The sequence below is a fragment of the Chinchilla lanigera genome, unplaced genomic scaffold, assembly GCF_000276665.1.
Source record: "Chinchilla lanigera isolate Chin_1 unplaced genomic scaffold, ChiLan1.0 scaffold00018, whole genome shotgun sequence".
NCBI classification, from domain to species: Eukaryota; Metazoa; Chordata; class Mammalia; order Rodentia; family Chinchillidae; genus Chinchilla; species Chinchilla lanigera.
Window position 1 is genome coordinate 4,133,293 of NW_004955419.1, and position 26,946 is coordinate 4,160,238.

Below are 26,946 nucleotides of genomic sequence, written 5' to 3' on the forward strand. Positions count from 1 at the left end.
GAGGCAAGTTCATTTTAGAAAATGAAACTTAGGACCATGAAGGAGACTGGAAGCTCAAATGTTTCCAGGGTGGGAATAGAATATAAGGAAGGCAGATCCACCCTGGGTTTTCCTGATCTTGGGTGCTCAGCTTTCTGGGAGGCTCAGAAGACTGCTCAAGGAATGCCTGGAACCTGAGCCCACTATTGTGAAGGCTTTTACAGTTGCTCCGAGCTGGTAATATAGTGGCCAGACAGTATGGTTTTTGAAGAGGGTATGCAGAAGAAAAATAATTGGGCCTATAGTATGTTTCATTAAAAAAAAATCAGTGCGGTAGGTATTATATGGGTATACACAGTTGCCAAAACTCATAGAGTGATACACATGAAGTGATCAAAATATACAATGAATGTTTAAATTAAAAAATTTATTACAGTGAAAGACACATTGCTGTCAACTCCCCTCAGAATATTCTCTTTATTTTGAATGCACTTATCCCATTGTTCTTGCCACTTTGTGAAGCAGTTCTGGAAGTCTTCTTTCATGATTATCTTTATGGGATGTGATAAAAAAATACAACGAATGTAAATACAGTACAGCAAATGCTGCTGCCAAGTGCTATCTAAAGGAAAGGCAAGCTTGTAAAAGCATGGTGCATCCTCATTCACCTTATTCACCAAATCTGGCTCTATGTGACTGTTGGCCTTTTCTCAAAGTCAAAATATCCATGAAAGGTAAATGTTTTGAGTTGATTTAGACATTGAGGCAACCACAACACAAAGATACTTATGAAATAGGACTTTGAGAACCGCTTCAGAAAGTGGCAAGAACACTGGGAGAAGTGTGTTCAAAGCAAGAGGGGGACTACTTTGAGGGGGATTATTAGCAAATGTGTCTTTCACTCTAATTAAATGTTTAAAATTTAAATATTTACCTATTTTTCTGTCACACCTAATATAATGAGTGCATTCTAGTGTATGTTTACTAGAGTACATCAATTTTTTTTGGAGACAGGGTCTCACTATGCAGTTCAGGCTGGTCTTGAACTCACTTTGTAGCCCAGGCTGGCCTCAAACTTGCAATGATCCCTCTGCCTCAGCTTCCTGAGTGCTGGGATGATAGGTGTGCGCCACCACACATGGCTAGAGTACATAAAATTGTGTGGACACAATTATATATTGTAGTCATTAAATTGATTTAAAAGATAAAAGAGGATGGACTGTGGAACATTTACTGCCTGGGTTCCAATTTCATCTGCCGCTCTCACAAGCTGTGTGACCTTAGCTCACATCTTAACTTCCTTATATTTGTTTCCTGCTCTGTAAATTCTTTTATAGGATTTTGGGAAGAGTTAGTGAGAGAATACATGAGAAGTTCTTAGAACAATACCTGATAGGTAGTTAAGTGTTCATTGCTTAACAAGGTTTAGAAACTCCTTGTTCTTATGCAGAGTATCCACTTTTATTAAATGGAATAATAGTAATAACTTTCCTCTCATAGACTTGGGGTGATGATCAAATGAGGAGCAACATAAAAGTAAGTCAGCTATGATACAGGAGTTTTGCTGCATATTCTTGTAGCCATACATAGCTCATGAACCCCCTAAAATTTATATGTAAAAAATTTCAGTGTAATTTCGATGCATTTTTCTGGGGAGGTAGCGACGTTTTCTGTCTTCAGAGGAGTCTACCCCATCCTGCAATTCCTCTTGATATGGTGGCCCAGGATCATGGAAAGAATTAAGTTGGTGAACCAAAGTACCACTGTATTCAAAACAATCACGAGTAATTCTTAGACAGGAACGTGATGGAAAGGCATAGGTTTTGGAATTTTAGAGTTAGTATTCAGCTGGAGTCCTTACTTCCTAGCCTCAGTTTCCGTTACTATACCATACGGAAAATGTCCCACTGTCTAATGAAGTTTTGATAATCAGCTTCAGAAACTTAGGAGACTTCCAGTTGGCCATACAGTATTACACAGATATTTACATTGTTACTGACTGAGGGCTCTAAGTTGTATATCTACACACTTGATTTTCATACATTAGTGTTACTTAGTATTTTTTTATTTTAAAGAGAATAAAAAAACCCAATAAAAACAATACAGAATTTCAAAACAAGATGATAGGAAATTAATAACGGTTATTGTATTGCATATTGTTATCCTCAAAGTAGTTGCTCAGCTTACCAGATATAGGCATGTAGGATGGATCAGACAATATAAACACTGACTGTTCCTTTCAGTCAACTAGTAGAAATTAGTCACATTTATCTTAGCTATCGTATTTTTTATATATATGTATATTTTTTTTTGCTTTTGTTTTGTTTTGTTTTCCTTCCTTCTTTTCTCCTTTCCTGCATTTCAGTTGTTCTTTCCTTTTGAGCAGTTTGTTTTCCTTTCATAATATCTATTATACTTTTTGGATCTTATTTACTCTTTCAGTTTCTTACCCTAGGGAGACAATATGATATTTACACATGTGAATCTGATTTATTTCACTTATGAATATGTTTTGCTTTGTAGAGGAGAGACCTTCTTGTCTTTAATTTTGGTGTATGTGAATTTTTTTTCTGGCTGTACAGCTTACCTTCTTTTCCTAAAATCCCTTTACTTATTTCCCCAAATGGTTTCCTTTTTAATAATTCCTGATTTGCTCTTAGTAACAGTATTTACAAGCTTAATATTTTTTATTCTTTGAAATATACGATAAATGTAGGTTACTTGCAAGGCTTATCATTGGTAAAGTGAAGACATTTTAGGTTTTGTAATAAATAGGAATAGCTTCTATATGGGCTTAGTACCTGTTTGTTTTTAAAACACTTTCTCTCATTTGACCTTGGAAGGAACTTTTCAGATGAGTAGGGCAGGTGTTACCTCTTGAGAGGGGAAGAAGCTCATCTATGAACAGTTAAATACTTGTTCTAATCTCATACTAAGTAAGGGATCTAACTGGAATTTGAACCTCAACCTTCTGATGTTTAGTCAGGGGTTCATTGGATAAAACACTCATCATTCCTGTGAAGATATCCTGGTAAAGGGCAGGTCAGGGAAATTAGTATTAATGATTTAAAAAAAACCAGGATCATACAGAAAAGTTGACAGTATGGTATAAAGAACTTTTTGAAAGAAAAAAGTACCAGTTTAAAGTGGCATGCTGACCCAATGCCCTACCACCTCCTGAACATTTCAGATTGCTTTTCCTGTAAACAAGGGCATTCTCCTACATATAAGTACAGCCATCAAAGTGGGGAATTTAACATTGTTTTGTTACTACATATAATCCTCAGAAGCAATTCAAATTTCAGTATAGTCTCAATAACATCCTTGATAGCCAAAGGATCCAGTTCAGATTCACACATTGTTTTTAGTTGTTATGGTTGCTTTACTTTCCTTCAGTCTGGAAGAGATCTTCACTCTTTATGTTTTTTAAGACCATGACACTTTGAAGATAAAAGCCAGATATTTTTTGGAAGGTCCCTCCTGTTTGAGTTTGTTTTCTCAGATTAACCATCTCTGACAGATGCTAGGGTGTTGCAGGAGTGATGCTGTGCTGTTCCCGTTGCATTCTAGAAGTTTGTCCCAGTACTGATGGTGATCATTTTGATGACTTGATTCAGTTAGGTTTTGCCAAACTTCACTGAAAAGTTACTTTTCTCTTCCTTATGTTTAGGAAGTGTTTTCTGGGGTGATACTTTGAAAATATAATCATACTCAGTTGTATTGGTCACCTTTGGTGTTGCTGGGGCAGGAATACTTGACACCCACAACTGAAAGGAGGAGAGATTTACTTGGCTCATAGTTTCAGAAGTTTCGGTCCATGGTTTAAGGCAGGAACATGGTAGAAGTGCAGAGCAAAGCCGCTCACTTTTTGGCAGTCAGAAAGCAGAGAAGAGGGGAAGAGTGGCAGCCAAGGACATTCACCTACTTCCTTCAACTGGGCCCTACCTCCTAATAGCACATGTAGCTATGAATATGAGTGGGTTGTTCAGTTAATTATGGTCCATACTGATAAATATGGACTCATGGTCTTCTGTTTTATTTATTGGTCAGAATCTGTTAATATTATTATTATTATTCTTATATTTTTTGGACAGGGTCTTGCTGTGTAGTTTGGGCTGGCCTTCAACTCCTGGCAATCGTCCTGCCTCAGTTTCCCAAGTGCTGGGATTTTACAGGCATGCACCACTACGCCTGGCTCATTATTAATTTTGATGCTCAGATTATCCTAGATTTGGCCAGTGAAGCCCCTTCAGGTTATCTCCTGTGTCCTTTTGACATGACCTCATCATTCTTTGAACACTTTTTTTTTCTTTTTTTGCCTTTTTTTGAGACAGGGTCTCATTATGCAGTTCAGGCTGGCCTTGAGCTCACTTTGTAGCCCAGGCTGGCCTCAAACTTGCAACGATTCTCCTGCCTCAGTCTCTCGAGTGCTGGGATTACAGGTGTGCGCCACCACGCCTGATTTGAACACTTCTCTGCCTTCTAGAATAAGAAGGTTTGCCAAGCCCATTTTGTACTTTCTCTGGTCAGCCAGTTAACTTGGTTAACTAACTTCTCGGTTAACTTTTTCTCCAAGAAGCCCTGGTTGTTTTTAGAGGAGAATTGTACAGTGATAACTGAGTACTGTCATTAATTGGTTCGGGGAGGTAGGATGAGGGCCAAAAAGGATGAGTACCAAACAAATGGTTTTGTCTGGGAAGGGTATTGAGTCACGAGGCAGTTGACACTGATAAAGTGTAGCTCACACAGTGAGTACCAAACAAATGAAGAGTAGCAAGACAAAATCTTCAAGTACCAAATTCCGTGAGTTTCAGAGTAATTGAGTGCCAAGGTATGACTGTATTTGGAAGCTAAGGTTTGCATGCTAGGTGTGTTCATTGCTATTAGGGTATTGTTGCTCCCCGACCCTTTCAGTAGACAAGCAAGGAACTATATGTGTGCAAGAAGCAATTACGTTTTATTTCCCTATTAATCTGTATAATTGAAAGCCTTGAGCACAGTTGTGTCTCTATCTCAGGTCCAAATCCATAGAAGCTGTGCTAATTTTCTGTTAACTTCATCTGTGAAGTCAGGCTTCCACATGCCTTCCTTACATACCTTGGATATAGATTAGGCACAGTGTTCCTTCATCCACAGCCCATGTAGGTGCACTTTTCTTTCACTTTGCTTTCTTGAGATTACAGTGAAAGTGCTGGTGTTTCTGAAGTGCCTCTCCTCCCACTACCCTAGTTGTGAGAATCATTTGGGACAACCCTGCCCGCATTCCTTGGAAAATTCCCTCTTGTCTGTTTGAGCGTCCACAGCTGTTCAGAGGCACCCTTGTATTTAGATGTGCTTCTCACTCTCTTTGCTTCTGACAACTTGTGTTGGTCTGCCCTTTTGTGAGAGACCCCCCCATTCTGTCTGAGCTTCAGCACCCCAGACCTTGCTGCTGAAAAGGGTGTGTAAATACCCTTCTCACACTGCCCAGTCTGCAACTGTCCACACCAGGCTGTTCTTTGAGTGGATGTTTTCCTTACGGGCGTCCTCTTACCCTGCTTGTGTGCTGACATCCTTTGTCATGTCACCCCTTCCTCACCTGCTCTGGTACTCCCCACTCTAGGCCATCACCAGCATAACAGCTTTAGAGTGAAATTGTTCAGAAAGTGAGAAGGACAGATTAGGGAGGGGGAAAGGTGTATAATTTTTGTAAAGGACAAACATGGTCATTGATAATGAACCATAAATACTATCTTTGTAAATACTTTTATTATTATTGAAGAGCCGAGATTTTATGCTGCAGATTGTCCTACCAGAGAATTATTAAAACTGTCTGGAACACTGCACACTGCTGAAGGGAGCTGAACCATCTGTGCTTTTGTTTGAAATGCAGCAGAACCTCTTCCAGTCACCTTGCCTACACACTGTGGTCTAAGAGCCATTCCATAGCAGTGTACAGACGGCGAAACTTTTAACTCCATTCATAGCAGTATCTGTGTATATTTATTAATCTGATCCTGAGAACATTATTAGAAATGAAAAGTAAAGTGTAAAGTCTTAAAACAACTTGTTTGTATAATTACACCACTAAGTTAATCACTTTTAACAAGTCTTAACAAAGACTGCATTCTCCTATGAAGGTGTTAACTTGTTATGGGTTAGAAAGCACCCTTTGATACAACATTTTCAGCCTGGAAAAACTGCTTTAATTTCAGAGCCCACCGAAACAAATGAAGACTTGTTGGAAATATTAACACTACCTTTTCTGCTTGTTTGTCTAGCTTAAAGGAATCAATGTTTATTAGGTGGTGTTTGCTAGCTTGTTCTGAAGTATATACAATTTTTGTTGACTGTATTATCAACTTCAAGACAGTGTAGCTGGTATGAATTTTGAAACATCATATCTTAGTTCCCCCAACCCCCACATCTAAGTTTGTAACTAAAGGAGCCCTGTGCTGAAGCTGGCTTCAGGTGAAGGCTGTGAAATGCAGGGTCCAAATACTGTGTGTGTTTCAGGTTTGTAGCTCTTACACTTTCTAAAAAAATTTTAATGTCCTACATGTAGACAGTAATAAAGAAAATACAAAAAAAGCACTCTTCTGTTAAAAATGAAATTTCATAACAAAACAATTTCTGATTTACACTAAAAGGACAAGGGCCTAGCATTGTGACATGGTTACCGTATGCAGCCCAATTCATTTTATGACTAGTCAGTGTCACATTTTTCTTGTAATCTCCTAATATGTTGTAATTGAAGAAAAGTAGATCCTAATTGAAAGCTGATGATCCAGCAGAGTGATCAATAGCATGATGCTTTGGGGAAAAAAAACGAACATTAAGCTATCCTGCTGCCTGAATATTGTCAAAGCCTTTGTCTGTCTCATGACTTCAAGCTGAGTGTACTTAATCATTTTGAGAACATAGCCCCAAGCACTGAGTGAGGCCCTTCCAGTGAATCGTTGAGAATTGTGTTCAGCAGAGAGGTAGTGAATAGAAATGCTCTCTTGGCTTATTGTCAGTCTTCATTCTTCCTGAAGCAAGAACTGAGCAGACTTCCCTTCTTTCAAACACATTTTAGCTGTTTGTGTCTGTCATTTTTCCATTTTTAACAGTTGAAGCTATTGTCAGCAGTGTGACTTATTGATAACACAGACTCCAAAGGAAAACATCTTTAGAGAGTGACAGGTGAAAGTGGTGTGTATTCTGGAAATTACTTTTCACCGGAGAAAGAGAAGCTGGAAACTATGTATTAGAGATACTGGAGGAAAACTCACTCATGACATATGTGTTGTATCAAGTGTGGGCCCAGGGTTAGAGAAAGCACCATTGGGACCCTCAAGGAGCTATCAGTCTGGTAGGGAAGGCATATATTTAATCAGAGACACACCACTGGTTTTCAGTCTTGTCTGTACTTTGGAGTACATTGAGTTTTAAAAAATGGTGCCTCGGGATTCTGACTTAATTGGTCTGGGTTATAACCTGAGCATCAGGATTTTTAAAAGTTCTCAGGGTAAACATAATTGTCCATGGGTTGAATGTGGTTGGAGTCTCCAGAGTGGGAAGCACATGGTGCCCTGGGGGTGTGCAGGAGGGGCACTTAACCCATGTGTGTGTGGGACAGGGGATAGAAGAAGCTTCCCAGTGAGGTGGAAATGGCCCAGTTGAGGCTTCATGAATGAACTCACCTAGTGAAAAAGTCTGGAAGGACAGTTCCTTGCCGAAAAGCAGCTGAATAATGTAGAACAGGGAAGTGGTTGGTGTCTTTGGAGTTAGTTTCATGTTCATTCTGTTGCTTCCTACCTTTGTCTTCAGCTAGTTTGTCCTCTTTGAGCTTTAGAGTCCTCATCTCTAGTTGGGACTAATATTTCTCTCCGGGTGTTGAGGATTAACCAAGATAATGCATATAAAGTGCTTAGGATCATACCTGGCACAGAGGAAACACTGAGTAAGTGGTGACAGTAATATGGTGGTGCTATTATTATCAGACAATTGGAGCATGGTTTGTTTAGAGAGCGACAAGTGGTTCTGTGTGGCTGGATCTCAGGATGCAAGACTGCAGAAGGTGGTGATGGGTGGCAAAAACACAGGCTTGACAGGTGGGCAGGTTTCCAGATCTTTTGAGTATATAAGAATATGAGGCAGTTAATAATAAGGCATCAAGGCAGGACATTTCCATGGTAATATGTTAAGATATATCACAAAGGGTTCTGGGAAAGCTTGGGTCCATATTGGAAAATTGGCTCAATATGGTATTTTCAGAAGCATTATGTGTTCTAAATTAGCAGTGAGTATTAATAGGACTGAAATAGGGTTTTTCAGTTCCTTTAGCCAAGTAGTTAAAACTGTTGGGTGTCTTGAAGAGTAGTCTCAAGGTAGTCTCAAAGATCCTCTGGAAATTGCTACAGCCTTAAGTGTTTATAGGCTTAATGAAGATATTAAAGGTTGCTTGGCCATTTGCATTTAGAGGAGACACTTTTTAATTTTCTGATTTGCAAGGAAACAGAAAATGTTCCATCTGCATAGGCTTCACTGGCCCTTAAAAATAACTTATTATATTTGTTGGTATGTTATATAACTTGTCACAACATTAGTCACCATTTCTTCCAGAAGGCAACATGTAAACGAACATGGATAAGCATGACTATAACTTATAATTATAGACCAATTTGTTCTGAGCATTTTAGTCAGCTTTTTGCTTGCTTGCTTGCTTGCTTGCTTTTTGAGAGACTGTTTTAATTTTTGGCTCCATGAACTAGAATTCTGCCAGCTATTTGAACTGAGTAAGAATCTTAGGTAACTTCTTTATTACTCAGTAGAGTGAGGCGGAAACCATGGATAGCAATAGAAAAGAGGTGTAAGCTTCATTGTTTCTACAAATGCCTCCCCCCGCCCTTTGAAATGTATCTTTTATTGCAGAAGCACTCTTGAAAGTATGACTTGTTGAGATATACCCTATGTTTGTTTCATCTTGTCTGTACTAACTTATTTGGAAGAATTCTATTTAACTGGATTAGTGGGTCTTAAAAGTGTTGTCACCAGTCCAGCAGCATCAGTATGTGTTAGAAATGTCTGAGGTTGGTGATTGTTAGGAGTGCTAAACTGGGGACCCTACTCCAGAAATTCCGGAGGTGGAGTTGTGATGTAGGAGGTAGGGTGTGGCAAAGCTGGCTGGGGAAATAAGCAGGACCTGTCAATTACAAGGTTCCAGGACCATGTCCAATAATTCCCAGGACTCTGTATGTGAAACTTCTCACAGGCTCCCAGGAGAGGTGGATAGCATAGAAGCCCACCCTGCATGTCTTAGGTGTGGGGCATGCTTTTATTTTTGTTTTTATACTTTCTTTTGTTGGACCCAAGTTTACTCTACAGAGCTAATTCTTCTCTTACTCCTTCATCCCTCACTTTTCAATAAACTTTGGTGCTGTTTTTGGCTTGTCTTGTCCAGTTCTTTGTTCTAGGCAAGAAGGACCTGGAATACTTTTGATTAGTGAACCATTTCTGAAGCAACTACCTGACAAAATTTGGAAATGTATCATTTAACTATTTCCCCTGGTGATAGTAATCCACACCAAAGTTTGAGAGTCATGGAGCTATATGATCATACCTGTCACTTATTGAAATCTTACAGCCCTTGGGAAGGCTAGTCTGTACTGTGTCTTTATGCCTTCTACCCAATATTTGCATGATCAGGTACCAGGAAAATAATGCTTGGGATGGCAGACAAAATCCTGGCTCTCCAACACCTTACATTTAGAAAAGAAGAATGCCTACAACCAAAGTTGGAATAGGTATAATGTAGAAAATTGAAATTAGGTAATAGAAAGCATTGTTGAAAGTATGACATTGAGATATACCCTATGTTTGTTTTATCTTGTATGTATTAACTTATTTGGAAGAATTCTATTTAACTAGATTAGTGGGTCTTAAAATTAAATCCTTTTGGAGAAGAATTTTTTGAGACTACCAAGTATGGACTGAGTTTTGAATTGCTGATGTGAGAAAAGTAAAGGGCAGTCAGAAAGGAATGAGTTAGGTTTGGGAAGCAGAAAAGCCAGTGTAGCTGGGGTTCAGTGGGCATGGGAGAGAGGTCTGAAATAAGGTTGAACAGTTAGGTAGAGGCCAGATCATGCAGGTTGTGTATGGACTTATTTTCCTCCCCCATTTTTTAAATTGTGGTAAATTACATGTATAAAATTTTCCATTTTAGCCATTTTTAAAGTGTATGGTTCAGTGGCTTGTTGTACTGCCATCACCATTATCCATCTCCAGAAGCAGAAGTTTGACTGATGCTGAGTATGTGAACACTGAAGAAGCTTTGAGCACAGGACTGACATCACCTGCATTTAAGAATAAAAGGATTATTGGCTGCTAAATTGAGTGTAATGGTGTGGGGCAAAGGGTGGGAACAGGGAGACCAGTCAGAAGAATAGTATAGTAATTGAGATGAGATGATAGTGATCTGCTGAGGTTGATAATATTGAGGGTGCTTAGAAGCATTGAGATTCTGGGTAAATTTTGATGGTAGAATCAGTAGAATTTGCTGATGGGTTGATCATGGCATATAAATGATCATGGCTTATAAAGCAAAGAGAGGATTTAGGATTTGAATTTTGTTAGTTCAGATAATTGATAGAGTTCAGGAGATGCTGGTTTGATATGTTTAATTTGACATGCTTTGTAGATGTCCAAGTGGGGATGTTGAGTAAGCTAAAGAGATCTCAAGTCAGGTAGGGAACATGACTTTGGGGCTTGTCAGCATATGCATGATAGTTATAGCCATGAGACTGAATGAGATCATCTAAGTAAAGAGTGCAAGAAGGGAGAATCCTTGGCTAAGTGTGAGAGCAGAAAAGTTTACAAAAAAAGGAATTGGCAAAGAGAAGTGGTAAGGAATGAAAAGTACCAAGAGTGAAGTGCTGGAAGGAAAGAGACAAAAGTATTTCAAGGACTACAGCAAATTGACCAGCTGTGTAAAAAGCTCCTGAGAAGCCAAGACAGCTGCTGAAAATTGTGTATTTTAGCATATTTTATCAACATGGAGGTCTTTGGTGACTGTGGCAAGCTGTTTCAGTGGTATTACAAGTTTAGAAGTCTGGTTTGAAGTGTGTTAGAGAAAGAGAAAAGAAGAGATAATCAATGTAAGGCTAGGATGTTCTTCACTTTGAGAGACAGCAGGTTTGTACAAAGCACCTTGTGATGCAGGTTGGTGCATTTTAAAATTTGACTTGTAACAGGCTCACATGCCCATGTTCCAATTTCAGTTTTTATAGTGTGTAAAAATAAATTTTAAAAATAGGAGCTTGAGTAAAAAAAATGTGTGGAAGGTCTGAATAACCTATATGAAGTCCTAGGGACTTTATAGAACACATTTTAAAAACTGTATTCTAAGGTAAACTTGAAATATTTTTAGGGAAATAGATGTATCTTGGATCATACTTTTAAGTCAAATAGATTAGACACACATGTTTAAATATTGTGTTGTGTCTCTTGTTTGAGAAACCAAAAGGGGAAAATAAATAAGGACCAAAATAGATGATGGATATTGGGAAGTAGGAAGAAAATACTTAGATGGGAAGGGGAACAAGGGAGGTGGGAGGGTTAAGGGAGGGAAAGGGAAAGGAAAATAAAAGGGAATAGAAGGAAAAAAATGGAAACAAAACTTTTGTAAATAAAGAGGGGAAAAAGATTGAAGGGAGAGGAGGGCAATGGGGGGAGAAAAGAATTAAGGCGTATTATGTACAGGTACTCTATGATGTACCAGTACTCCATGATGAATACGATCACTATGTATATCAAAAATGTACCAATAAAATTAATTTTACAGAAAGACAAACCTTTTCCTAATCCAGAGGAATGGAATTCCAAGATGAAATTCCACCTGTTGCAAAATGTTCTTTTAAAGTGATACTTCCAGGTTTGGAGGAATCTTCCTGATGCTTTTCAGATTATATACTATTCATGAAAGATGGCCTTACTTTCTTTCATCAGATGCTCTACCTTGAAATCTTTTGAATAAAAGGATGTTCCCTAAGGTATTTTCCATAAATAATTGGTGCCAAATGGTACTACCTTTGTAGATCATTTTGTATCCTCTTCAGAGGAAAAAAAAAATAAGATTTTTAAAAGGCCTTCTTGAAACTTGGGGTTATTTCAGAATATTTTTAAAAACAAGATGCTTAGGGGCTGGGGATTTAGCTCAGCGGCAAAGTGCCTGCCTGGCAAGTGCAAGGTCGTGAGTTCGGTTCCTGGTACCGGAGAAAAACCAAAAAAAAAAACAAAAAAAAACCAAGATGCTTACATTTAGTAGACACTAAATTAGACATTTTTAAAAAAAATAACTTTCACGAGGTATATTTAAATGCCTTGAATTTTAGAGCACTCAACTCTTTCTACCTAGACCTTCATTTAAAGCAAAGCCTACATTTCTCTTTAATGAAAAATTATGACCTTCCACAATAGAAATAAGTAGTTTCCTGATACACAAAACACATTTCATTTCATTTCTAATCTTAGGAAAGTAGAGAAAGTATTACCATATTGAGCCCAGGATGCCATCACTTATAAGGTCAAACCTGTATATTATGTATTACTAAGACAAAAAATTGTTGCCACTTAGAATTGTAAAGTGCTATAGATTGTAAGACATGATAGTATGCAGGAAACAAAGTCCATCTTAAAGTCAATAAAACACAGAATTTGACGGCCATGAGGTATGAATTCTAGTCCTGGCTGTATTGCTGATTAGCTGTGGGACCATACATAGGTCAGACTTGTATTTCCTTCTGGTTCTTTACCTGTATGGTGGGATTAAGCCCACATAACCTACCTTACAGTGTTATGAAGATGAAATGAGATTAAATAACACAATTATTTTGATAAGTACAGGTTTTGCTATAAAATTCAGAATAGTTAATTAACCCTTGGGTATTAGGCAACTCATATTTTCTTCTCTGAGCTTTTGGTCAATTTCAGAATAGAATTCAGTTATAGACGTTTGAAAATATACTTTCTCTGTTAAATGGTTTTTCATTTAATCTGAAATATCTTTTTATTGTAGTTTGAGATTATAAGGAAAAGACAAAGATAATATAACCACAATATTCTTTTTTTTTTTTCTCCGGTACCGGGAACTGAACCCACAACCTTGCGCTTGCTAGGCAGGCACTTTGCCGCTGAGCTAAATCCCCAGCCCCAACCACAATATTCTTATCACCCAAAATTAACAACTGTTAACATCTTGTTAGTGCTGTGATCTTTTAAAAATTTATGAATATTATATTAAAAAGTAAAATAATAGTGAATAGTTCTACACTTTCCATTGTCAATATAGGTGAAGCCCTGTATGTGAGAACAGTGTCTTAAATTCAAATTAATATCCTGTCTAGTGAGATAGGGCAGTATGTCTCCGGTTTTAGGATTTGAAACCTATAAGTAGCAGGTTAATTTTGTTACATGAGTGCTTTATCCTGGAATATGTTGGAGATGGCTGTTTTGTTTTTTACTGCTTTTGTCTGAGTTTCCTCAAAATTCAACCTATGGCTTTGGAGCTCTAGCTATGGAAATAAAAAATATGACATCTGTCTAGTCATAGTAACTTGTTATGTACCAGATGTGCTTAGATTGTTTTGTGTGTGTGTTTTTGTTAAGTTTCACAGTAATTCTTTTCATTAGCTGTTTTTATTTTGAGAATTAGGAAGGTTGTGACTCAGAAGTTGAGTAGCTTGTCCAGCATTCCATGGCTACTGAGTTATGGAGCTAATGATTTTAATCAAGATCTACCTTATACTGGATCTGGAGATTTAGCTCAGTGGCACAGTGCCTGTCTGGCAAGCCCAAGGTTATGAATTCGATTCCGGGTACTGGAACCCCCTCACCCCAAAAAAAGATCTACCTTATATACCATAGCCCGTATGTTGTGCATCATGCTGCCTCAGTCTTTGTCAGTAATCATAATCTGTTTCTTTTGTAGGCAAAACCCGGAGACCACGTTTGAAGTTTATGTGGAAGTAGCTTATCCTAGGACAGGTGGCACTCTTTCAGGTACTTTGCATATTTGATTATAATACAGTGTGTTTCTTTATTGTATGAGATAGAAATGTACGTGAGACATTATATGAATCATGTGAATAAACCGTTACTTAACTTTAAGTATATTCCCCACCAACCTCCCATGTCTGCATCATCGTAAGAAGAATGGAGAATGAAAGCACAGGGAATAGTGTGAATTGAGTCAAAGTATGGCTTTCCTCATTGTAATCATAGGGTCTTCCATCTGTCACAGATGCTTGAAGTCAACTTTGTAGTGTGAAACATTGTCATCTTGCTAATGAGCAAGGCTTAGAATTAGATTATAGGATATAAAATAAAAGAAAGGAAATTCTCTGCCACTAAACTAAAAGGAGATACTTGAAATGGACAATTTAGCAAATCTTATATCTGCTGTAAGAGAAGATCGGGGACTGTACTGTAGAAGGAAACACCTTCTTTGGCTTTAGCTTGACTAATTTGTATATGTATTCCTGGGTCTTAGATAAGGTTAGAGTATCTTGTGCATGCTGTGCATATCACTTCTTGGCATAAAAACCTTCTTGGTTAATGAGAAAAATAACCTTATTGTCTAGTATACTTCTAGATACCTAAGAGGGTGACGCAGTTTGCCAAGTGTTAAGAGACTCGATCTGTACACCCAGACACCTATCCGTATTATTTGGTGTATAGGGAGAGTAATTTAGTTGAATGAGAAACTTGGAGTAATCAAGATTCTAATGACTATTATGCCCTTAATTGGTTTTACAACTTGGTCATATTTTCTATTTTGTTATTTTAATTAGACTGCAATAATCATAAACATAGCTACCTTTGACTGTTGTTTTGTTATCCTACCTGCTGGACATCTGTGTTGTTGATCCTTACAATATAACCCTCAAAGATAATTGAATAGCATCCTTATTATACCTATGAGAAAATAGAATCTCAGAAAGGTGAACTAACTTACGAAGTTCTTGTAACTGTGTGGGATAGCCAGGATTTTCGTTTCAAGACCTTTTCACTCTAAGTTGCCTTCTTGATGGCAATAACTACATCGTACGCTTCCTTGTGCTGCCTACAGGGCTTTGCACAACCTCACCAGTATTTGTCAAAGTGAAGGAATTTGCTTTCATAGTAAGTGTGAGTAACTATACTTGCTGGGTTATCTCAGGAAGGCTGTGAAACATATTACAAACATGTGGTTCATCCTGAAGTAGAAAGTTAATACCCAGGTTAAGATATCCCTCTTGTGTACAGAGAGCAGGAACACTCAATGTAGAAGTACTGTACCTGTTAACCAGGTGTGTATGTGTAGCAGCTCCTCCATGGGTTGACTTTACCAAATAACCATTTGGTGACAGCTGTGATTTGTCAGATAAATTCAAGAACAAAAATGTTCTGACCTCTACTATTGCTAATATTTCCCCCTGTCAACATCTTAGGATTTTCCTCTAAACTTAAAATTAATTTTTCTGAATATGAACAAAATTTGAAAGGCACAAACAAGATGGAAGAATGAAATGCATGAAGTCTTTATCTTACTCCCTTATCTGAGTCATCTGACACCTCTCTCCACAGATACTTCTTATTTAACCCTTTAGGGTTTTCCCCAACTTTTTATTTTGAAAGTAGTTTGAAAGAAAAAGCTTTAAGAACAGTTTAGTGCATATATCCTTTCTGTAGATTCACTAATTCTCACTTGTTTTTTTTTCTGGTGGTACTGGGGATTGAACATAGGGCCTCTGTGCTGAGCTACATCGCTAGCCATTTTTATTTTTTAATTTTGAGATAAGGTCTTGCTTATAAACTAAATTGCCTAGGCTGGGCTTGAACTTTCAGTCTTCCTGCCCCACCCTCCCAGAGTGCTGAGATCACAGGCATGTACCACCACACCTGGCTTCTTACTGTTGCTTTTTTGCCACACACACATGCTTTGTCAACTGCCCCTCTGCCCCAGGCTGCTAAACCAATTAAAGAACAAGTTGCAGACATTATTGGCTGGCCTTTACGCCTTAATATTTCAGGATATTTCTTCTAAGCAAAGCAGTGCATGGTGGCTCATGCCTGTAATCCTGGCATTTTGGAGGTGGAGGCAGAAGGATCTCTGTGAGTTCGAGGCCAGCCTGGGCTACATAAATGAGCTCAAGGCTAGCTTGTACTATGTAGTGAGACCCTGTCTCAAACAAACTAAAGAGGGGGGAAAAAAAGAATGAGTACATCTTCTTAAATAACCCTAGTCCATTTATTAAAATCAGAAATTTTAAAGTTGATACAATGTCATTTGTCCATATTTAAATTTAATCAACTCTCCCAGTAATGTCCTTTATAGTCTTTTCCCTTCTGATCCAGAATCCATTTCAGAATTAGGTAATCCATTCCTTTTTATATCTATTTAATTTCTTTCAGTTTAGAATAGTTTGTCACTTTATTTTTCTTCTGTGATATGTTTTTGAAGAATTTAGGTCTTTTTTAGAGAAAGCCCCTGGATTTGTATCTGTCAGTTGTATCTTCATGATTAAGTTCAGGGTGTGTGTTTTCAGCAGAAATTTCTTAAAAATGATTTGTGTCCTTCTCAGTGCATTGTATCAGTAAGCACATGGTAGCTGTCCCATTATTTGTGGAAAAAGTACATAAAACCTTTGGTTTAACAAATAAGTATAAAATGAGTGGCTATGTTACTACTATCCATGCTAAGAATTATGATGTTGCCTGATTCTATAGCAGTGTTAGTTCTGCCAACGAGGACTCCTGTTCTGGTCCTATATCTCAGGAGGCCTTACTTTGGCCCTGTTCTGACTGTGCCCCTTTTCCTTGTGTAAAGGAATCTCTGGATCTGCAGGACATATGTACTCAGACCCTAAACTCTTATATCTTAAACTATGCTGTGAGTTCCCAGGATCTCCAAATTCCTAACCCAAATCCCTAGCCCACTTTTGTGCATGGAACTACGAGAAATCAAAAACTGCTCACCAGGAATCAGGCCTTCGAGTTAGTTGTAAAGGTGTATTTGTCATGGTAGGATAAAACATACTTAACAGCCTGTAAACTTGTTTTATATCTTTTAGATACAGTATTTACAAATTTAGTCACATGATCTTTGGGTCTTTGTACCCTTGATAGGCCCTTTAAATGGAGCTGGGCTTAGCTGGTACTCCAGAGGTCCCTCCTTCCCTTTCTTCAGAGGTAATCACTATCCTGACTTTTATGATAATCACTCCTTTGTTTTTCTCCATAGTTTTACTACATAAGTATATGTAATTTAGTTGTGCCTGTTTCTGAATTTCATAGAATTACTCTTTATGCAGTTTTACTGCTCTTTGCTTGATAATGTTTATAAGGGTCTTCCATGTTGTATGTAACTGCAGTCATTCATGTCATTGCTGCATAATACAGAATTAAATCACAACTAAGTTATCCATGCTGATGCTGATGCTGATGCTGATGCTGATGCTGATGCTGATGGTGATGGTGATGCTGATGCTGGGGATCCAATCCAGGGCCTTACTCATGCAATGCAAATACTCATTGCTGAGTGATACTTCCATTCCAAATTGACAATACTGAAAATGTATACAGTTTCTAACTATTCTACAATTTCTATTTAAGTGGGTGTGCATATCTTTCATCTTATAATTAGCCCTGGTACACATATACATTTGCTTCCATAGGATATATAACATACCTGATTACTGGGTCATGCAAAGCTGTTTTGTTGAAGTTGATTGTGCTAGGCTACCTGCCCACCTGCACTGCTTGGTAATCATTAATGCTCTTACCAGTTCTTCAGCCCTTGGACAGTTAGATACCATTTTTGCCAAGCTGATGGTTGTGCAGTAGTATCTCTTTGTTGTTCTTATTTGTATTTTCCTGGTGATTAGTGAAATTGAACACCTTTTCATAGTACTTACTGGCATTTTGAATATTTTCTTGTTGGGTGTGGTGGTGCACGCCTGTAATCCCAGCACTAGCCTGTGATGGAGGATCATTGTGAGTTCAAGACCATCCTGAGGGGCTGGGGGTAGCTCAGTGGCATAGTGCCTGCCTGGCAAGCGTGGCATCATGAGTTTGATTCTCGGCACCAAAATAAAATAAATAAATAAATGAATGAATAAAAATAAAAAGGATCAGCTTGGGCTACAAAGTGAGCTCAAGGCCAGCCTGAACTATATAGGGGGATCTTGTCTCAAAAAGATAACCCCCCCACAAGAATACTTTCTTTTTAAAGTGGATGTGCATATCTTCCATTTATATTTTTTTAAATTTTTATTTATTTATTTAGTTTTGTTTGTTTTTCCGGTATTGGGAATCGAACTCATGACCTTGCACTTGCCAGGCAGCCGCTGTGCCGCTGAGATAAATCCCCAATCCCTCTTCCATTTATTTTTGAAAATTGCCTTTTAAAACCTTTTCCTCATTGGCTGATAAATTGTTTTTATATTATGAATATATATTAATTTCCTGGTCATATGTTCTGGAAATATCTTCCACTCTCTGGTTTGTTTTTCACCCAGTTTATGGCAATTTTGATCAGAATTTCACTGTCTAGGCTGGCTGTGGTGGTGTCGACCTGTAATCACAGCATTCAGGAGGCTGAGGCAGGAGGATTGCCAAGAGAGTTTGAGGCCAGCCTGAACTATATAGCAAGACTCTCTATCAAAAAAAAAAAAACAAAGGTGGGTGTGGTGGTACACACCTGTAATCTCAGCAGTTGAGAGGCTGAGGCAGGAGGATTGCTGTGAGTTTGAAGCCAGCCTGCGCTACATAAGCAGGTAGTTCGAGGCCAGCCTGCACTACATAGCAAGACCCTGTCTCAAAAAACAAAACAAAACACAAAATTCACTGTCTAAATGTAGTAATCAGTGTTTTCTTGCCTTACCCATGTAAAGATTTTTTTTTCTAAGAGATTTGTAATTCTGCTTTTCATATTTAGATTTTTACCAAGGATTTTTGTTTTCTGCTTGATGAGTAATATCTACAGAATTTAAATTCTAAATGTGGGTCTTCACCCATGATTTGTAAAAGTTGGGGAACTAAATCTAAACTCTAAGGCATATGTAGTGCTGATACTTAAATTAGGAACTTTATAACTAAACAATTGGTTAATGATAAAAAGATGACATATGGGAAAATATGGTAAGAAATATTACTACAATTTAAAGATAGCACGTTTTCCCACTGAGTGGTGTCTACACTAGTGAAGACGTGTTCTGGGCACTCAAGAGCATTTCGTAAGATCCATGGGAGAAACGTGTGATCTGTCAGTTTTACTTAATTATAGTAAGGCCCCAACCATAAAGGAATTCCCTTCCATAGATGTACAAATATTATTTAAGTACACAAACCAACTTGGGGTATTGCTTGCTTACTTTGGGAATTCACAGAATAACTAGTTGCTGTTCCCAGTGGCTAAGTGTCACTGAATATTTGATTTTAGACACCTTTTGTCTGCTACAGTCTTTTTGTTAGATTTACTGTGTTTGCCTTCTTCCAATATTATGTGGTGTGTTATTTTTTGCCATTTTAGATTATTGCAAAAGATCTTTCTTACATTGTCTTTGTTCCTTCAATCTGCATCTCTAATGTGTGCCAAAGTACCTGTGCAAACTTAGATGTAAACCTTACATTGTACAGTACTAGTCTCTGGGCATAATCTTCTCTTTGAAGTTTGTTTGCATCCTCCTAGAAGGATTAAATCCCTGCTGTGAGAAGGTGGGTTAGAAAGCACCGAAACTACTTTATAGGGCTTTTGTTCTATAAACTTCTGTGGGAGTTTCATTCTCACAGTTTTTCTTATACCATGGTATGTTATGCCTTCGTTGTAAATTAAAAAATGCAGAATGGTCATCTCACACTTTTTTTAAAAGCTGCCAAAACTGAGTTCAGCTTGTGTGACCGAAGGTCTCAGAAGAGGGTGCTCTTGCAAGACAGATCAGCCTCCAAAGTCTCATGATCAGATGGTGCTGGCCATGCAGAAACTCTGGAATGCATTTCCAAAACAAGTGTCTCATTACAGCTGGTATCTCTCAGCCTGCAGTGGGCACTCTTCCTGGGCAGATGCTTAGCCCTGGGAGAGTGGCAGCATCAGGTTTTGCAGGACTGCTCAGCAGACCAGCTTTCTCCCGTGTCTGATCCCTTTGTAGGATTTTTAATGCGTTAGCCAATGGCCACTTTTGAAAGATAAGGTGACAGTTAAGTTGGGAGATGATTGAGGATTTTGTGAAAGCAATGCATGAGACATGGTGCTTTGGTATCAGAGTTGTTTGGCTAACTGGGTGTTAGGCAGATTTTTCAGAAAAAAAATCTTTGTTTAAAATCTCTCTTAAATAACTATCTATATTTGCATTTTAGCTGCTTCATGAGGAAGACTGATACTTTGCCACGTTAAAGTATTGAGAGTCAGAATTGTTATTCTGAACTGTAGCTTTCCCTTTACAAGATTGTAATTGTGGTCTAGGAGCTTTGCCCGAACCTGTGGTCATAGTGGATATGCAGTATTATTAGAGCATTTTACAAATATAAGTTAAACTGTGCTATCTGATTAGAAGTGGTACAGTGTATGTATGTATGTGTGTACATACTCTTTATAGAGTCAAGTTTTATTCCAGATTTAAATGTTGTTGAGAAATCGGTATCTGTTGAATTTATCATCTTATTCTTTTAAAAAATAATAGAGTGAAAAATAATTAGTCACAAGAAGCTTGAATAAAATAGCTAATTTCAATTGAGTCCTCCTTGTGCGCTAGTCACTCTTTTTTTTAATTTTACATTCTCAAACCTTGAACAGTTATTTTTTTAAAAGGGCCCTTAGGCTTAAGGAAAGTGAGGCTCAAAGAGGTTGACTTGCTCTGGTTGGGCAATCTCCCAAGTCGTAGAACTACCATTTTAACTTCATTTTTGTGGCATCTTGCACAAAATTACTAATATTACCTGCACATGCAGGGTTAGAAAAACCAGATAATGTTAATGTGGGGGAAGACAAATCAGGTTGGTACAGAAAATAAATGGAGAGGCAGTTTTATTCATGAGCTATTCGAGGGACTCAGACAGCTTTCTGATGAGTCAGCATTATTATTTTTCTCTTCCTCCCTCCTGCTGTTCTTCCCGTCCTCCCTTGAATTTTCCAGTGCAAGTTAATAAATTTTATTGAATTGTGAAGTGTGGACCATGATTCTTAGTAGTGTACTGGTAGTCTTAGTAGTATTCTTAGTAGCAAATTGCCATTCATTCAAAAGACAGGGATTTTTAAAAACATTTTTGTGATTTCTCTGACTTTTAAGTTCTTGACAGGCTAGTTAGAAAAAGTCTTGTTTGGGTTACAGGCATGGAACTTTATCTCACCATTTTTTTAAAACTCATTTTAAGAAGTCAGGTGTAGCTTTGAGAATTGTAGTGTGCCTTGTCCCTTTTCCTTAAGATACCTACCTACAATAGTAATTTCCTTAAACTCTACATGAGCCTGCTGAGAGCTCATTTTAATAAAACACTTGTACACCACCTGGTGAAATAATAGTTATTATCCCAATTATGTAGGTATGAAAATAGAGCTCCGTGAGGGCAGAAATTGTCTTGCTTTTACCTGCACATTTCAGTAGCTAGGAGAATGCTTGGCAAATAGTAGACCCATAAGTATTAGTGATTAAAGCTTAGAGAAAGGAAATGACTTGTCCAAAGGACAGAGCTGGGACTTGAATTCTAGTCTATGATCCTTAAAGCGACTGAAAACTATCACACAAGTTATAGAATATGTATGTATGTGTACTGTATAAAGAATAAATGAAAATGCATATACCTGCCACTCAGCTGAAGAAAGAGAACATTTTGTGCCTCTTTCAATTTGCCTTTCTCTACCAAGATCACATTTTGAATCTTACATTAATTGTATATCCTTGCTTTAAGCTTGTGCTTTTTATTATACTATACTGCAGCTCCAAATTGGTTGTATAGAATGAATTTGAATTGCTGTTCTTAGGAAGTAACAGAAAGTGAGCCATATATTTTCTTTTCTTAATTAATGCTTACTTTTTGGAAGCAGAGTCTAGGTCTTTTTCTTTCTCCTCAAGTGTGCAATTTAGGAGCTATGTAGGTATAAATTATAATACAGGGGAGCTCACAGTGTATGATTATTCATGACAGTGATTTAACTTGGTATATTTGTAGTAGTTCATAGTATTAAGACTTTGGCCTTGTAGGTGGACCAGGAATTCACTGATTTACTAAACTTTAAAATCCATGCAAATGGTGAGTTTGTTAAATTTTAAAACATAGATTGCTTTGTGTGTTTTTGAATTTTAAAAATAAATTCCCTCCTAATGCCAATCTCAGTCATGTTTTTCTCAAAAAAAAAAAAAAAAAAAAGTGGGCTCTATTTCATACAGTTGAGAGGATTAAATAGGAATGCATAGTGTGTGGGACATGGAAAGTTTTTTTTAATAAATGTTGTTATTTTAAATTATTTTTTATTTAAGGCAAGAGTTATCTCTATACGACTCTAGCATTCAACAACTGTTATCAATTTAGCATAGCTGAAAAACAGGAAGTATATAAAAGTAGCCTAAGTAGATTTCTGAGTCTGTGCATTAAAACTTAAGTACCGTATTCATGGAAAAGCCCTTAGGGTGTGCCTTAAGTGCTCAAATATGTTGTGAGTATTTCTCTTCCTTGTGTTGTTCAGCACAGTTACTGATCACATTGATGACATTAAATCATTGTTATTGATCAGAATTCTTTTCATTCCATGTGGCAGAACCCCAACTAAATCTACCTTGAGCATAAAGGGAAATGATTAGCTTTCAGCACTGAGACATCCAGTGATAAAACTGGCTTTCAGTTTTGCCAGATCTAGGTCTTCTATACATGCTGTCAAAGATTTGCCCTGTCTTCATCTCTTTGTTCTCTGTTTTCTGTGCTGTGTTCTTTTCTGGGCAAGTGCTGCTTGTACAAAGATAGCTGCTAACAAATCCAATCTTGTATTCTAACAGTTTACCTAAATGGCAAAAGAGTGTCTTATAGTAACTTGAGGCTTAGTCTTAGTGATATAGGAGAATAAAAACTCCCAGCCTGAATGGTATATGGGGCGAGTTTGTGTTCTCTAAAATCGAAGAATGAATTTTACGAACAATGGAGGTTAAGAGCAGAATATATTTATTGAAGGAAAGAAAGCTTCTGTCCAAGAGAGGGACAGAAGGGGGGCCCGAGTGGGTTACCCCAAGACAGTCTTTTTAGGAACTTTTATAGAGCAAAACCATGAGGTGAAGTAGGTCCAAGGTAGGGGCAAATGGACAAAACTATGGTCAGCCAGTAAGAATTGTTCAGGTAAAATTGATTAAACCGGGATCAAATGGGGAATTGAGTTACATAGCAAGCCGGCATGAATACAGAACAGGGGCTTTTCCTATAAGAGGTTGGGTCAAGGACTTTTCAAGGTGATCACTACTTATTTAGAATATCAATCCCTGATGTCCATCCCTAGGGAGGAGGTATGTTGGTGCATTTGTTCAGTCCTTTGTCTTGAGGTTTGGCCCACAGCAAATACATGTCTTTTATGTTGGCTCCTTTGAGGGCCTGGCCCTGTCTGACTGCCTATAATATTTTTATCTGACTCAGCGGCCTATAATATCGGGACTGATTACAATAGGTCTTGTTGGTGCACAGGCTCATCCATGAAGCAAACTCTGAGGTGTTCATTAGGGGATGAGATTATGTGTGTGGGTCATGCAGTGCCTCCTGGGTCTGGTAGCCTGAGGCTGGGACAGGATCATTTTTCAGAGGAAAATCTAGTGCTCTTACTAGACAAAGGGAGAATGGATGCTGAGCAGCCAAAAGATGTCTGTTATAACTATTAAAAGTTATACAATATTCAGCTGAGCATAGGGGCACGTGCCTATAATCCAAGTACTCAGGAGGCTGAGACAGGAGGATCACATGTTTAAGGACAGACAGCCTGGGAAACTTGAGTAATATCCTGTCTCAAAAAAATGAAAAGGTTTGCGGATGTAGCCCATGGTAAAGTGCCCCTGATTTATTTCCCAGTACAAGGCAGCAAGGAAAACATTATATTCAAAATGTTTTCAAAAAAGCAATGAGATACACAATCTAGTTTGGAAAGATTTTCAACCAAGATGATTAAAGTTTCAGTGCTTAAGAATGTAGACCTTCAACTTTCTTGAAAAGTAGTGTACAAGGCTGATCTCCCAGGAGTCTAGACGATGATGGTGTTATTATCATACATCTAATTCTTTATTCACCTCTTTTTTTAGCATTCATGTTAGGTTTAGCACTGTGCTAGACTGTACAGAGCACAGTGTTAGCTCTATAAAACAGGAACTGGTGCTCATGTTTTAAATGCTTAGAAGACTTAAAAAAATAAAAACGGTTAGGACATTATATTCTAGCTTTTGAACTTCTTTCGGTATTATTTCACAATGTATTTTGCATTTCCTTGTTTATGTTACATTGAAAACATGCAGTCTACTTGAAGGCTTTCATTAGAAAAAAGAAAGCTTTACTGAAGATATCACCATGAGCTTGCTTTGCCCAGCAGGAGACTTTAATAAGTTGCTCGATTTAAAGAGGTTTTTTTTTTTTTAACCTTTAATGTGTTCTTAGGCATTAGAAATTTCTGCTGTCAGAAACCCCTGTTTGAAGAGAATATAGATGCAGATTAATTGCTGCCTAGATTATAACAGTGTCATTAAGTGAACTTTGGGAATAATTTATAATAAAAACAATGTAATGGCATTATAAAGGCTTTGAAATCAGACTTCAGTTCAGATTGATACCACTGATTGTTTGACCTTGGGAATGTTAGTAACACTGAATTCTAGATTTCTCATTGTTTAAGTGGGATTTCTATCTACTTTAGTTTGTTTTGTACATTAGAGATAATATGTATAAAAATCTCTAACAGGAACTGGGTACAAACCAGATATTCTTGCAGTGACTAAATTTAACATCATCCTTAAGTGAAAACCAAAAAATCTTGCCTCAAATCAAAAACAAACAACAAAGCTTCCTGCAATTGTGATGTCATTAAGAGATTAAATTGGCTTTTTTGATTAAATTTTGATTAAATTAAATTCGTTTTTACAGGGTTCAAATACTAGAATAATAATAATCATTATATGAAAGATAGGAAAACATACTTAATAAAAACTGCTTGAATTGACCAATTTTCTTTTTCAGAGAACATAGGATTTGAGTTTTCTCAGAAAAATGTACTTTATGCACACAGATAATTTAAAATGATCACCTTGTATAGTTTTTTCTTCCACTTGTATGTTACAGTTAAACTTTAACAAGAATCCAGTGATCAATCCTTAGTTACCAGAATTTTTGTTTAAACTGTCTACTTGTGAGAAGATCCAAGATGCCAAGAGAATAAGATATCATCTAAGACTTAATAAGCCAGCCCATTTTTGGAATACAGCCTTTTTTTTTTTGTTTTGTTTTAGGTACTGGGAATCGAGCTCAGGACCTTGTGTTTGCCAGGCAGGCACTTGTGCCACAGAGCTACATCCCCAGGCCCTGGAATACAGCCTTAAATTAATATATATTTAACAGGAATGATCACTGGCACTTAGAACCATAGAATTAGCTTCTTGAACATCAAAGGAAATTTCCATTAGTTAGTTGGTTGCACTTATTGTGAAAGAAAAGTGACAAAAGTATTTAGGAAAGATTTGTTACAAAGACTGAAATGAAAAACACTGTATTTTCATCATGGCCTTCAATAAAGTTGAAAATCAGATAAGCAGATCATTTAATTTATTCCATTTTCCTTGGAGTAGATTAGAAGATGCAGAAACAATTTCAGATATACTCAGCTACCTTATCTTTGACAAAGGTGCCAAACACATTCACGGGAAGAAAGATAGCCTCTTTAATAAATGGTGCTGGAAAAACTGGCTATGCACATGATTAAAATTGGGCCCATGTCTTTCTCCATGCACTAAACTAAAATTGAAGTGGATCAAAGATCTAAATATTAAAACAGAAGCATTAAATCTGCTGAAAGATACAATAGATAAGACTTTTGAGGACATTGGTGTAGGTAAAGACTTCATGAATAAGACCCTGATTGCACAGGAACTATCACAAAGAATCAACAACTGGGATCCTATCTTCTAAAAAGCTTTTGTACAGTAAGAGAAACGACCAGAGTGAAGAGACAACCCACAATGTGGGAAAAAATGTTTGCCAGCTGTTTCCTTATCAGACCTCTCAAAATTAAAGACCCAATCCAAAAATGGGCATCTGAGATGAATACACACTTTTCAGGTGAAGAAATACAAACAGCAAATAAATGTATGAAAAAATGTTCAACATCACTGGTCATTTGAGAGATGCAAATTAAAACAACACTGAGATTCTATCTCACCCCAGAAAGAATGACTATCATCAAAAAATCAACCAATAAGTGCTGGCAGGCTATGGGGAAAAAGGAACCCTTTCCCACTGTTTGTGCTATAGACTTGTGAAACCACTGTGGAAATCAGTATGGAGATTTTTCAAATAACTAGGATTGGAGGTCCCATTTGACTTAGCTATTCCCCTTCTGGATGTCTTCCCAGAAGAATTAAAACATCTTACCACAACAATATATGTGCACCCATGTTTATAGCAGCACAATTTGTAATAGCTGAATCTTGGAAACAACCCAGATGCCCATCAACCAAGGAATGGATAAAAAAAAAATGTGGTCTTTTTGTATAATGGAGTTCTACTCAGCTATAAAGAAGGATAAACTGGAGCCTTATAGGTAAATGGATGCAACCATACTCACAAGTGAAATAAACCAGATGCATATGTGTAAACATTGTATCGTCTCCCTAGTGTGAGAAGCTGAAAGAGTAAGATCCAAAATGTACAACAGAGAGTGTAAAATGGGAAGAAACTGTTCAAAAGGAAAGAGAAACTGGGATAGGGGAAAGGAGAAAAGAAGGAAAGGAAAAGCCAAAAAAA

The 26,946-nt window shown here is 37.5% G+C and overlaps 1 protein-coding gene across 2 annotated transcripts in view; it reads left to right on the forward strand.

Moving 5' to 3' along the window:
• The window catches only part of Dennd1a (DENN/MADD domain containing 1A), a 484,908-nt gene that overhangs the window by 13,198 nt on the left and 444,764 nt on the right, over positions 1-26,946 (forward strand). For both annotated transcript variants that reach the window (XM_013513192.1, XM_005382503.2), the window contains exon 2: positions 13,928-13,998. In XM_013513192.1, coding sequence (XP_013368646.1) covers positions 13,928-13,998 — 71 coding nt within the window. The remainder of the gene's footprint in view (positions 1-13,927; positions 13,999-26,946) is intronic.